This window comes from Heteronotia binoei, chromosome 16 (genome assembly GCF_032191835.1).
Source record: "Heteronotia binoei isolate CCM8104 ecotype False Entrance Well chromosome 16, APGP_CSIRO_Hbin_v1, whole genome shotgun sequence".
Taxonomy (NCBI): domain Eukaryota; kingdom Metazoa; phylum Chordata; class Lepidosauria; order Squamata; family Gekkonidae; genus Heteronotia; species Heteronotia binoei.
The window spans coordinates 9900030-9915127 of record NC_083238.1 but is presented as its reverse complement, the minus strand read 5'-3'; the positions used below and the strand labels follow the sequence as shown (position 1 = coordinate 9915127).

Below are 15098 nucleotides of genomic sequence, written 5' to 3'. Positions count from 1 at the left end.
TAAAGGCATGAAAAATGGCATAGCCCTGGAGTGTGCTGGCAGACTGACTGAAGCAAAGGGTTAATATAATACTGAGCACATATAAGCAAATGTTGACAATATATTTTTACTCTAATGTTTGGAAATTAAAGACAAAATCATCATTAAGTTTTCACAAATTGAGGCATCTGTCACTAGAAGGAAAAAGAAATATTTCAAAAAGATGTTTACAGAAATGTAAAAATATTAGATATCAAGACAGATGTGAACATATTCAGTAATATTCCCTGTCAGTCAGTCTTCAGAGCTGAAGATCTTTGTGAACTCATTTACCATTAGCGTCACAGTCTGGTTTTTGTACACCATATGAATTCCCGTGACCCCAGTCCCCTGTTCAGGTTGAAGGAGTATGTCATGATCCTGGGCCTAGGGAGGCCTGCAGGTCCCAGGGAAGCCCGCTTAGGAGTTACTGGGAAAAGCCTACATCTTCGAGGATCCCCTCTGTCCCTCTGATTGGGCAGCAAGGGTTTTGGAGCGAAACAGGCCCAGAGAGGGGTGGGGCCTGGGAAGAGAATATATAAAGGCCAAGCCCAGGAAGTGGGGGTTCTTTTCCTAGGAGGCAGAGCAGAGGAGCAGGTGCTACCAGGAAGAGACCCTTGCCCTTAGAGGAAGGGTGAGTAGGCTAGGTCTGACTGAGACAGTAGGGACGGTAAGCTCAGACGCGTTAGGGCATTTGTTTATTTTCCCTTCACCCTTTTACTGTTTTATGGCACCTTGTTAATTTATATTGCACTTAAATAAACCTTTTTGTTGTTGTTGTTGTTGTTCACTCTGCCTAGTCCTCACGCCTATTATTTGGCCTAAGCTACAGGAAGCCTGGAAGGGTTTGGGAGAGGACTCTGGGCTTTCTCAAGGGAGACCCTTAACCCAGAGTGGTGGCAGCAATTGGTAAGACCCCCCTGAGTCGTGACAGAGTGTCAGTCTGAAAATTACTCCTAAACTTTGAGGAGACATAAGGTTCATACTTTCTTTCATTGCTACCCTCTTTAAAAAAAAAATGGTTAAAGACAAATGGATGCAATTAAAGAGTCTCACTGAACATGATATACGCTTATTCATCAGAGGTGATTCTACTATGAGTTTATTATTGGTTTAATTATTACAGAGATTGACATGGAAATAAGACAAAAAAATGGAAACTTTTGCTACATGATGACTAATAATAATGATAAGTTCAATATAGCTGTTGTTTTTGGATCTCAGTAAGCATGGGCATTCTACAATTCTGGTTTTTTTTCCCCTCTGACCAGAATGTGCAAGAAGTTTGTTCATTCAGTGGCTGATAATTTTTTGTTTATGACAAATTATATCATACCAGCAACAAAGGGGTAGGCCTGTATGAGCATAACTATGATACCAGCTTTAGAAATTGCATTTGATTATATCCATGTAACCTCCCAAACGTATATGCTTACATAGATTTATAAATCTATATAAATTAGGGTTGCCAATCCCCAGGTGGGAGCAGGGGATCCCCAGGTTTGGAGGCCCTCCCCCCATTTCAGGGTCATCAGAAAGTGGGGGGAGGGGAGGGAAATGTCTGCTGGGAACTCTATTATTCCCTATGGAGATTTATTCCCATAGAAAATCATGGAGAATTGATCCACGGGTATCTGGGGCTCTGGGGGGGCTGTTTTTTGGGGTAGAGGCACCAAATTTTCAGTATAGCATCTAGTGCCTCTCCCCAAAATACCCCCCAAGTTTCAAAACGATTGGACCAGGGGGTCCAATTCTATGAACCCCAAAAGAAAGTGCCCCTATCCTTCATTATTTCCTATGGAAGGAAGGTGTGCCGTCCCTTTAAATATGATGGCCAGAACTCCTTTTGGAGTTCAATTATGCTTGTCACAGCCTTGATCATGGCTCCACCCCTAATGTCTCCTGGCTCCACCCCCAAAGTCCCCAGATATTTCTTGAATTGGACTTGGCAACCCTAATATAAATCTATATAAAGCAACAGTTCCTTTTTTTTCCTACTCAGACTTTAATTCTCTTAAAAGAAATCACATAGTTCATGAACTGTGGTATGACCATACCCACCAGGAACCTATTCCTCATTATAGAAACCCCCCTTAGTCCTTATTTAGAAACTGCCCTGCCCATCAACTTCAGATACTTTATATGTAGTATATAGCTTTATCCTTGCAAAGACAAGATTAGACACAGTAAAGAAACCTGAAGGCCTTTCCAACTGCAAAGAAATAAACTGATATGCTGATGAAATGAACAAGTACCCCAGACCTTGATGCTTCTGTTATACTAGCACCAGTTCAAACCTCATACCTCCCACATGCAGATCCATGAAGAAATACGTCTCTGTGGGAACAATCCATGTAGGTGCCTGTAAGGCCTGCGAGCTGCTTATCAGTCAACAGAGTGCATATCGCAACTTCAAACATCACTGGTAACTTGGCTGCCCAGCAGGCTATTAGTGTTCAGACCACCCACTGGGTCTTGCATAGTTTGCTACATGACAATCTCTCTTATTCCCTCCTTCCCCATCTGCAACACTTTTGGCAGTAACATGGGGACTCTGGATGCCTGTAGACAGAACCATTTGGTAAGCAACATGTGAACATTCCAGTTGCCCGCATGGAGTGCCACAGCATTTTTAAAGATCTCTCCCCCCATATTCCACATGGAAAGTGTTAACATTTGAATTGGCCTCAAACAGCAAAAACTTAAGATGTGACTGATTGCTGATAAATGATTGTTATCACATTGCATGCAGCCAATGCTACAAGAGTCCTCAAGAGAAAGCAAGACAATTCAATTGAAATTATAGTTTAAAAATGACCTTCAGTAATACATCATAAGGCATTCCGGCCATCTTTTCATTTACGCTGGAGCACCACTAAGAGGTGATTTTCTCATTTGGCTACCCATTTATTCTGTATGCCACACTAGGAACATTTTCCACTTTCTCTACAGGCACCTTATTGGTAAGAACTCATTTTAATAAATACAGGATGAATGATACAGTATAAATGGACGCTTCTCAAACAGGAAATAGAAATCCCTGAGATATCAGCACAATGCCAAAGTGTACCTATGCAGGAATGGGGCTATAATCTTCTGTAATCTTGTCTAACATGAGAGAGTGAACTACTTATGAACTGTACTCAGGATAAAGTATGACAGTGGCTGTCTGATATGTCTGTCATGCTCCATTGAACAGCTCCAGAGCTGTTTTATTTAAAATATGTATGGTTTACTGAACTAGAAAGAGTTTACTGTGCAAAAAAAGTGTAATTCTTAGCAAATAATGAGAGCTAAATATGTTTTGCATTGGAGTATTTACTGAAACTCTTTTCTTTTAAGGATGTATTTTATCATGCTTTTTGTTTTGTATGGGGGGGAAGGTGAAATGTAGTGGATTGCTTGAAAGAGGAGATCCTACAGGTAATTGTTTTACCTGATTTCCACGGAAAAAAAAATCTTAATTTTTTTTTTAAACAGGAATTTTCTCTTTCCCCTTTTCTATTTCAAATACGTTTTGCCAGGGCTGCACGAAATAGCAAAAAATAAGAGGCATCATCTGTTCCATTCCTTTGAGAATATTTCTATCATACTAGTGGGTGGGGTCATGCAATGAACACTGTCTTGTGATGGAATCTTGCCAGTTTTCTAGTTTACCACATTCCCTGAACACACACGTTCATTTGAAAGGTTTCCCATTCCCTTTCTCGTCATGTATAAATAGGAGGCTTTATTAGAGTTCTGTCTCATGCTTGTAGACTGGGTGTCCATTACACAAAACACACTCCATATGGCACTAATCAGACAGACTTAATTATTCGTTTCTTAAATATAACATCTTTATTCTAAATGAAATGAAAAAGGCTTAATAATATTTTTTTGCACGGTATGTTAACATTAAATCACTTTGCTAGTTAGGGAATAGGTTGGGAATTTAACCAGTTGTGAAGAAATGATACCTTGTTTTAGTGTAGTTTTCAAATGAGACTTTTCTAATTAATCTCTTCTGGAAAAAAAAGGGTGTATTTTGTAGCATGTGTATCAGGACTTGAGTTTGTCACCTTTGGTACACGTCACAAATTGTATACATACGGAACTCCTTGAGGTAAGAAAAGCCATACACACAAAAAAAAGTTTTGTTAATTTTTTATCTACATTTTTGATACTGTTACAAGCAGATTAGTGTGAAGGTCTGCTTTCAGATATGAAAGAGAAAATTTGGATACATTGTCTTCCTGTAGTTAGTTCACAGGGTATGTTCAGATTGGATTTTAATTAATTATTTTTCAAGGACTTGTCCCTAAAATGGATAACCAATTCTTATTTCTACACGAATGCACACACTTATTCCAGCATTATACCATAATTTCAATTACTTATACACTCTTTCATATCTTTATTCAACATGTTTTTTATTATTTACTTTTTACTTTTAAGCATTCTTTAGCCACATTCTTCCTAAAACACTGGGAATAAGGATTCTATATTTCTGCCTTACCCTATCATCCTTCTCCTTCTCCTCCTCCATCATCATCATCATCATCATCATCATCATCATTATCCTCCTACTCCATCATCATTGTCGTCATCCTCCTCCATCATAGTCATCCTCCTCTTCCATCATCATTATCATCGTCATCCTCCTCCTCCATCCTCCTCCTCCATCATCATCTCTAGTCTTTACTTGGACAAATCTGTGGATAATTTAATCCACATATTGAGATCATGGACCATGGCAGCTGTTTCCATAAACCTGAGAAAAGTTCCAGGTTCACAAAAAAAAATCTAAAAACAACACTGAAAGGTTACTCCGCCTCCCCCCCCCCCCCAATAGAAAAAGCACCTTTGGCTTTAAGAAATGAATGCCCACCATGCAGCAGCCACATGCTCCCTAATATGTAAATGTGCTCCTGCTGGACTTTTTCTAAAACAACAACAACATGCAATTAGGAATAAGGCCCGCTGTGGAGAAAAATACAACAGGTTCTAGAAAGAGGTTCTGGGTGAGTGCTCCCCCACACTTGTCTTCCCACCCAACTGAAGACATTCACTCCTCAGATAATATGAAGTGAATGATCAGATGAAGGCTGACACCGAAACACGGCTTTGTAAACCTAGGGAACGTGTTATCAGCTGCACTTCATATCAGCTACATGTATAAAGACATTGCCTTAATTTTCTGCAAAGTAACCTTGACTTTGTTGGCAACATCATTACTGATCTGGAGAGGTTTTTTTAGCATCTATCAGGACTTTGCACTTTTGGGAGTCTTCATTCTGAGTGGACTCTTTCATTAAATTGTAAATTGGTAATTGCCTTTATGTAAATGTATATTGTAAACTGCAAGAGTGTTTTGTTGTACATTATAAACTATGTAGTGCTAAGCATTTAAGATAATGAGACATCCTGCATTTATTGCATCTAGTTTTCAGAAGTATATTCTGCAAAGGGTTTCAGCATTGTTCAGAAACAACTTCACATAACTAATTTATTCTCTCCTGTTCCTCACCTGGAAATTGGCAACAGTGGTTCCCCAGGAGGAAATGGCTGATTTGGAGGGTGGAGTCTATGGCATTGTACCTGTCTGAGGTCTCACTCCTCCTCAAACAATACCCTCTCCAGATTCCACACCTCAAATTTCCAGGAATTTCCCAACCTGGAGTTGGCAACTGCTAAATTACACTGGCTGTCATGGAGGGGCTGCTGCTGAACAGTAGCAAGCAGCCAGGCCTAGTTAAGTCATGCCAGTCGGTGGCATCAAGTCACCCAGAAGGTGCTACCAAGCCTAGGGTAAAAAACCTCCAGGTGGAGCCAGATGATCTCCTGGGATCACAACTGGACTCCAGACAACAGATCTCTCTCCCCCAGAGAAAAGAAAAGTGTTTTGGAGGATGTACTCTATGACATTCTATTCAGCTGAGGGCTCTCCCTTTATATCCTATGGCTAGCAGCTTCTCCAGTGGCCCAATCTTTATTTGTCCTGGGGTGAGGCTGAGGGGATGAGAGAGAAAGAGAGTGGCAGGAAAGAGGTGACCACCATGGCCTCTGAGGAAATGCTATGTGAGGTCGCAGTAGAATGGCAGCCCTTTCTGAGGCCGGTTGATGGAGAGGACACAGAGAAGCATCAGAGATGATGATGAAGAAGATACTGGATTTATATCCCGCCCTCCACTCCGAAGAGTCTCAGAGCGGCTTACAATCTCCTTTACCTTCCTCCCCCACAACAGACACCCTGTGAGGTGGGTGGGGCTGGAGAGGGCTCTCACAGCAGCTGCCCTTTCAAGGACAACCTCTGCCAGAGCTATGGCTGACCCAAGGCCATTCCAGCAGGTGCAAGTGGAGGAGTGGGGAATTAAACCCAGTTCTCCCAGATAAGAGTCCGCACACTTAACCACTACAACAAACTGGCTCTTCCTGTGTGTCAGTCCCTGAGATAAGACTGTTTTGGTGGTTTGTTCAGTGTTCCCAGGCCTGCAGTAGGCGGAGGACAGGGGAATTAGCCAGTGGGAACCCAGAGGTGGTGACTTGATCCATGATGGGCCAATGGTTTCTGGAGTGCACACCTAAGCCAACGGGAGTGCTCCATTTGGCCACCACCATTAGGGAATTATTTTTGTTGTTCAGTCACATAGTCGAGTCCGACTCTTTGCAACCCCATGGACCAAGTCACGCCAGGCCCTCCTCTATTCCACCATCATCCACAGTCTGCTCAAATTCATGTTAGTTACATCAGTAACGCTGTCCAGCCATCTCATCCTTTGCCGTCCCCTTTTTCTTTTGCCTTCTGTCTTTCCCAGCATCAGGATCTTCTCTAGTAAGTGCTCCCTTCTCATTTGGTGGCCAGTATTTGAGCTTCAGCTTCAGCATCTGACCTTCCAAGGAACAGTCTGGGTTGATTTCCCTTAGGACTGACTGATTTGATCTCCTTGCAGTCCAAGGGACTCTTGAGAGTCTTCTCACCAGCACCACAGCTTGAAAGCATCTATTCTTTTGCACTCGGCCTTCCTTATGGTCCAACTCTCACAGCCATACTTTACTACTGGGAATAACATCGCTTTTACTATATGGAATAATATAGGAATAAGGCCCATTGCGAAGAAGAATACAATGGGCTCTGGGCAAGTGCCTCCCCATGCTTACTGTCTTCCCACCCACCCAAGTGAAGGCATTCACTTCTCCCACCCTTGATGTTTTCCCACCCCCACTCCCAACTCACCCCCTACAACTACCCCCCACCCCCAACCACCTCTTCATCTCAACTACTCCCACACCCTTGGCACTCCACTACTTCCTCCCACCCATGAAATTCACTCACCTCCACTCTTGCTGTATCCCCTTGGCCTTCACTCACCTCCCCACCCTTGCTGTCTTCCCACTCACCCCACAGTTGAAACAGATGCTGGCTTCCCAGTCCCCCAACATGTGTATGTGTGTGTGTCCCCTATCTGTGGTAGCTCAAATGCCTGAATCAGGCCCAGAATGGAGAGAAGGAAGAATAATTATGGGGGTGCAGGGGGGCATGATGATGGTCATGTAGACACTGAAACTCAGCATTTCCTTTTGTTTGCAGTGCATTCCTGTCATATTCAGCCTTGTGGTGTTTAGCATCAGTGTGAGCTTGTGATGATGATATTGGATTTATAACCCGCCCTCCACTCTGAATTTCAAAGTCTCAGAGCAGCTCACAATCTCCTTTATCTTCCTCCCCCACAACAGACACCCTGTGAGGTGGGTGGGGCTGGAGAGGGCTCTCACAGCAGCTGCCCTTTCAAGGACAACCTCTGCCAAAGCTATGGCGGATCCAAGGCCATTCCAGCAGGTGCAAGTGGAGGAGTGGGGAATCAAACCTGGTTCTCCCAGATGAGAGTCTGCACACTTAACCCTTTTAAACCAAACTGGCTTGTGGCATGATCTGTGTTTTTTGGCCTGGCATGGGTGTGTTATGGTGGCCAAACTGCAGCTCAGGAGCCACATGTGACTTTTTCACACATATTGTGTGGTTCTCAAAGCCCCCCCCCCCCGCCCCATTGGGTGGCTTAGAGAAGACATTTGTCTCTTTAAATCACTTCTCCAAGCCAAGCCTGTCTGCAGCTTGGAGAACACATTTAAAATTAAAGTTGCTTTCTTTCCACCTCTTGCTCCTCCAATCTTCCTTCCTTCCTTCCTTCCTTCCTTCCTTCCTTCCTTCCTTCCTTCCTTCCTTCCTTCCTTCCTTCCTTCCTTCCTTCCTTCCTTCCTTCCTTCCTTCCTTCCTTCCTCCCTCCCTCCCTCCCTCCCTCCCTCCCTCCCTCCCTCCCTCCAACATCTGATGTTCATGTCTTGTGGCTTTCAGTATTCTATGTGGCTCTTGTATTAAGCATATCTGGCTACCCCTTCCACAGAGCATGCACCTCAATGCATCTGTTTTCTGTAGGAGAACTGATCTGACTTCAGCTTTCCATCTCCTCCCCCTCCCTGCATCCTCTACCTAGGAAAAGTGCAGTCTTTCTGCTCAGTGGGGACTAAAGCAGCGTACATCATTCTCCTCTCCCCCTTTTGATCTGCACAACAACCCTGTGAGGTAGGTTAAGCTGAAAGTCTGTGACTTGGTTGCCTAGAAACAGCCTCTGGCTAGCAGCTTCCCCAGTAGCCCAATCCTTGTATGTTTTGGGGGGAGAATGGGGGGAGGAGGGAGAGATGGAGTGACAGGAAAAGAGGTGGCAGCCATGGCCTCTGAGGAAACGCTCCTAACAGGATCAGGCCTTGCTGCCTAGTTGCATTATGGTGTGGGCGGCAACTCCTCAGCTATTTCAGTGTCCTTCAGAGGCTGCATGTGCTGGGAGGCTGTCTGTGTAGACCATTGATGGGGTGGCAGAGATCTGTTGCCGACAGTGGCCGCAATGTCTTAAGTGAAGCCACAGTAGAGCGACAGCCCTTTCTGAGGCCTATTGGCTGAATGTCAGGAGCCATGCTTTGTGCCCTGGTATATTTTCTTCTCTAGTGCTATATTCTTCTGTGGTTAATATGGGAGTGGTGCTGAGCAGTATTGTATATTGTGTAGTGTCATTGGACTGCCTGGCAAGAGGCCTGTGAATGATGTCTGGTGTCAAGTCTGATGTTTCAATAACGAGACCTTCTTGATAAAAAAAGTTTCTAGTTTATTGTAACATGTTGCAAGACTGTAGAAGCAAATTGAGAGACTGGCGAGCATGTACAAAGAGCAAACATTTAAGGTACACATCAAAGGGATTCCTGAGGGTGGGGACACTCTATGCAGGGCACATTCACACATTGTTATTATTTTATCGTTTTCAAGCACCGGCTGGCCTTGAGGCGCTGTCTTAGCACCGGCTATCTCTGAGAAGGCACAACAATCTTGTTCCCATATTCCCGTTTCCAAGCATTGCTACATAACAAAGGATGGGAGAGGGGGGAGGAGAGCTTTAGCTAGCAGCATCTGAATACAGAATGGTTTTACCCAGGATCCTTTTCCTGAGCCAAAGTTACAGCTGAATTGCTTAGACATTATAGCAGACTTGACAGTCTGGTGAGAGAGCTATGAATACCATCCTGTGAGAGTTCTCTTCCCCTTCCCCTTATCTAGACCTGAAGGAGGGAATCAACCTTAGAGATAAGACTGTGTGATCTCCCAAGTATGTCTCTGGCGTGTCTCTTAGTGTGTTTATGTTAAGATCTGGGATTTGGGAGTGGGGAGGTCCTCACCTTGGGGCTATTTAGGAGCAATAGTAGTATGCATTTTTATTCCTAGCAATGCCTTTCTGAAGAAGAGGTCCTGTACTCGTGACATATCAATAAAACTTCACCTATCTTCATATAGTGGAAGTACACCTGAGTGTTACTTGGCAGACTCATGCAGAGAGAACAGAGAGAAGCACTGGAGATGTGTTTGTCTCTGAGGTAAGACTGTTTTGGCAGTTTGTTCAACATTCCTGCGTCTGCAGTATTTGGGGGTTGTCTAGTATCTTGCCAATATAGAGTTAAATAAGAAGAATGTCTCTTTCCAACTGCTCTCTTTTTTCTTATCTCTCTTTCTCAAGGCTTGCACCTGTTGTTTAGACTGAATGTAGCCGCTGTTTAACTGCAACAATGTAACAAGAATGTTGCCTTGGGAATGTATATCTTTACTATTCTCAAAGCAAAGTAATCATGGGAAGAGTATGGGAGGGGGCCAGATCTAACACACTGTAGTTCATTGCAAAGTATAATAATCCTAACCGGCTATCCCTAGTAGTCTTAACTGAACTTCTGACAGTGATCTTCATACCTGAGCCCGCTTCGGCGGGGAGGGCGGGATATAAATATAAAAATAAATTTTTATTATTATTACCTACTTGATGCCTTTAATAAACAGAACCATTTGAACCCAATGGACTGTTCAATGAGTGCACAGGGGGGTGATTGACAGGGCAGGGGAATCAGCCAATGAGAGGCCAATTATTTATGGGCTAATTATTTATTGAGTGCATGGAATGCACCTGTAAGCTAATGGGAGAGCTCCATTTGGCCACTACTATGGGGAATTATTATATATGATGATTCCTTCCTTGGCGACTTCTGTGTTCTGCTTGCTTCCTGCAAAACTTACTTATGGTAGCAAACCAAAAGCCTTTATAGTTACTACCTTAAGAGCATCTGGTAAGCGATGGGAAGGTTTACACAATTTTAAAAGAAACCTGGTTCCCTAAAATCTTAAGAGACCATGTTGGTCCCCTCAGTTGGTAGAAAAAGCTTGTGCCTCTGCTATTATACTGAGCAGGGAGAAAACGGGTACACTATAGATTATTCCCCTTTGCTAAGTTTAGTAAAAGTGGGGGCGGGGGGAGCTGATTTTTTGTGGTTCGGGGAGGATGACTTAATCCTCCTGCCCTAGTATTACAGCCCCAATTAAAATCACCACCCATGATCTTTTAGAGCTTAAATGACCCAATGCAGATGCCAAATTCATGTGTAACCCTTAGCCAATGCACCGGGAATGGAATATTCCATTGTGATGGTGGAAAGTGCTGTCAAGACCCATAGAGTTTTCAAGGCAAGAGATGAACAGAGGTGGTTTGCTATTGCCTGCCCTGGACTTTCTTGGTGGTCTCCAATCCAAGTACTAACCAGGGCTGACCCTGCTCGGTTTCCAAGATATGATGAGATCGGGCTAGCCTGGTCCACTAATAAGATAAAGTGGAATGTTGCATCGTAGAATAATAGTTCCCTGTGTAATACATATGTCTCTTGTCTCACTCTCTGCACACATAGGTTTTTAAGGTTTGAAAGCAGAAAATCTGAATAACAGTTTTTTTAAAAAATGAATTTCACAGCTCTCTGAGGATATTTCACCATTTCAAATAGGAAAGTGTTCAGCAATGTCTATATATTTTCAGTTGTCTGAAAACGTACTCCCGCTGGAAATCATTGCGTGGACTTCTGTGCTGTGGAGGACTGCCTATTCTCATATGAACCTAACTGAACACTTTGGTTAACTTCAGAGGCAATGCTTTGGGTGCCCTGCCACCTGAGGCCAGACTGGTCACAACCTGAGAAAAGGCCTTGTTAAATGTTCTCTTCATGTAGATCAGTCCGTCTCCCTCTATTGTTGTCTTCTGCCATTGGGTGAAGACTTTTTTTGGTTTTATATGCATAATATTGTCCTGACCTGGATTGCCCTTTCTAGCCCAATCTCATCAGATCTTGGAAGCTAAGCAAGATGGGTCAAGATTTGGTAGGGGAGACCAGCAAGGAATATCAGGGTAGTGATGCAGAGGCAGAAATGACCAATGACCTCTGAACACCTCTTGCCTTGAAAACCCCATGTGGTCACCATAAGTCAGCTGTGACTTGACAGGAACCCCTCCCCCCCAACATCGTTTATATGGCATTATACACATAATACTTTTTAATGTTTGAAAAGTTTTGATGTTTGCCATCTCAGAGACCCTGAACTGGGTTGAAAGCCAGCATAGAAATATTTTAAATGAACAAATAAAATAAACGTTCCTTTTGAAAAAAAATGTTTTAAAAAAAGAGACGAGGCCTGCTGGATTGGACCAATGGTCCATATAGCCCAGCATCCTGTCTCACATGGCAGCCATCCAGTTCCTTTGGAAGGCAAACAATTGGGCACAGAGGCCGAGACCTTCCCCTGAGGTTGCCTCCTGACTGTGGAATTTAGTGCCCCTGCATGTGAAGGCTCCCCTCAGTCACCAGGGCTATCCTCCATGGATCTGCCTAATCTCCTTTTAAAACTGTTTATTCTGGCAGAAAATTCTACATTTGAATCACTTTCTGTATAAAGAAGTATTTCCTTTCATCCATCATCAGCCTACTGTTTGGTGTAGTGGTGAAGTGTGCGGACTCTTATCTGGGAGAACCGGGTTTGATTCCCCACTCCTCCACTTGCACCTGCTGGAATGGCCTGGGGTCAGCCATAGCTCTGGCAGAGGTTGTCCTTGAAAGGGCAGCTGCTGTGAGAGCCCTCTCCAGCCCCACCCACCTCACAGGGTGTCTGTTGTGGGGGAGGAAGGTAAAGGAGATTGTGAGCCGCTCTGAGACTCTTCGGAGTGGAGGGTGGGATATAAATCCAATATCTTCATCTACCTCACAGGGTGTCTGTTGTGGGGGAGGAAGGTAAAGGAGATTGTGAGCCACTCTGAGACTCTTCGGAGTGGAGGGTGAGATATAAATCCAATATCTTCATTTACCTCACAGGGTGTCTGTTGTGGGGGAGGAAGGGAAAGGAGATTGTGAGCCGCTCTGAGACTCTTCGGAGTGGAGGGCGGGATATAAATCCAATATCTTCTTCTTCTTCTACTGCCCATCAACTTTATTGGATGCCTTGAAGTTCTAGGATTTTGGGAGAGGAAGAAAAAGTTCTCTTTATCAAGTTCTCTCTGCACCCCATGCATAATTTTATAAATTTCTATCATGTCCTCCCTTAGACTCTTCTTTTCTAAACAAAAAAGTCCCGGATTCCTCAGCCTTTTCTCATAGGGAAGATTCTCCAACCCCATAGTCGTGTTGGTCGCCCTCCTTTGTACTTTTTCCAGTTTTGCAATGTATTTTTTGAGATAAGGTGACCAGAACTGTATACAGTATTCCAAATAAGGTCACACCATAGGGGCATTATGATACTGGCTGCTTTATTTTCCTTAACAATCCCTAACATAGAGATTGCCTTTTTCACAGCTACAGCACCCTGGGCTGATACTTTCACTGAACTATCCACTATGACCCCAAGATCTCTTTCCCTCTCAGCAAAACTTTACAATCCCTTTTCACAACGAAGTCCTGAATGCCTCCTGAGGTTTGTAGATTTCCCCTGAAGGTCCTATATGACCCCAGGTAAGAATCACTGTCCAGAATCATTACATTTTCCTTTTGGTAACTTTTCCTAGCATATGCATAAAGTTAAATACATGTGCAGTAGCTTGCTTGAGGATGGAAAATAAATGTGACAATGCTTCTGACTTCCACCCTGGAAGAGTAGACAGAAACTGTCCAATGAGTAAAGGAATAACAAGACAAAGGAAATGTTGATAGTGTTTATATTTCAGGGTTTCATATCAGAAGAATGCTTTTTATAACATACATAGACTGTCATGTTCAGAATGTGCCTTAATTAACTGCATCTGTTTAAAGAGAATCATCCTCTATGTTATGCTGATGGTAATCCTCCATTATAATGTTTTGAAGGCCGATGCCAGCCATGGATACAAATACTTCATCAGCCTACATAGATCATGGCTAACCGGCAAAAAACCTGCCTTAGTGGCAGGAGTACAACCCAGGAAAAAAACCTAGAAGATAGTTAATTATTTGTTACACCTCACACAACGGATATGTTGTTATATTTCTTAGCTTTATGACGGTGGATATTAAAGTTGTCTTTGGCGGGGAGGGAAGGAGGGAAGCATTTTTTGGACTGAATGTATGAGATCTGGGCTGAGTTTTCATTCCTACCCTAGTTGCAGTTGAGTAGTCAGGGTGTGGCCAAAAGCATGAATCTTTGGTGCAAACAGAAGGGCAAGAAAAAAGGGGTTCCTGGTCGTTGGCTCCTGGCCCATGGTTCAGAGTTCCTAGCCTGTGGTCTGGAGCAAGCCCGTCTAGTGGAACTAGGACTAGTCTGATATAACAGACCATTTCAAGTTTGAATTCCTTCTCTCTGAGGGCAGCCTTTCTCGGCAATTCTTTTTCTTTTGAGAACAGCTTCCCTCGCCAATGATTTATCTCTTAGGGAAACCTCCTCTTGCATTCTGGCCAATTTCAGCTTAATTTTTGAAATTTCTGTCTGAGTTGGAGTAACATGTTCCTCAGGCATAGCACCATATCTTTTTCCTTCTCCTTTCTCTATCACTTTATCCTTTTTGGGGGCATCCTAATGAACTGATCTCACAAAGGTTTTTATGGGTGATAACAGACAGGCAGTCTGGGGCGGATGGGAGGCATCCAGAATCAGGGCGGCTCAAAAAGATACTGGTAGGAAGAGGGAATATATCCTGCATGGTTACCAACCTCCAGTTGGGGCCAGGAGTTCCCAGGAATTACAACTAATCTCCAGACTGCAGAGATCTGTTACCATTCAGAAAATACACAATTGAGAGAAGTCACTCCAAAATTGTATGCATAAACAAAGCCAAAAGGTTATAGCGACAGTTGACTAACATATTGAAAAATAACAGAACAATATAAGATACCGTATACAATGAAGAAAACACAGGTCCCTCAGTAAAGTTCAGTTTAAGGAGTATCAATTCCTGTTCCCGAAGAGGAATCAAAATGCAGCGTTCCAATAGATGCCAAAGCATTCCAACCTCACATGTGGAATGAAAAACTAATAAAAATTCCCTGTGGACAGGTTGTCAACTTCTGCTACACCTGTTTCTGAATCTCTATCAACAAGGGATATTCCACAAAATTCACAGTGATAAACATTACAATTCTCAATCAGAATACATAGAGACCCGAAGTCTCCAGTACGTTCTCTCTTAGGGCTCACGCTCCCAAATGCTCCCAGCTTGGAGCTCTAGGATTGGGCCACTGGGAACACTGCCTTCCTGATGGCTCCTCCCCCTTGTGAAGTGAACCATTACCTC

General features: G+C 43.4%; 1 protein-coding gene across 1 annotated transcript in view; it reads right to left on the bottom strand.

The window, feature by feature from the left end:
• Positions 1-273: 273 nt before the first annotated feature.
• The window catches only part of ARHGAP15 (Rho GTPase activating protein 15), an 884620-nt gene continuing 869795 nt past the window's right edge, over positions 274-15098 (bottom strand). Inside the window, 2 exon segments of the mRNA XM_060257451.1 lie at positions 274-388; positions 956-1021. Coding sequence (XP_060113434.1) covers positions 274-388; positions 956-1021 — 181 coding nt within the window.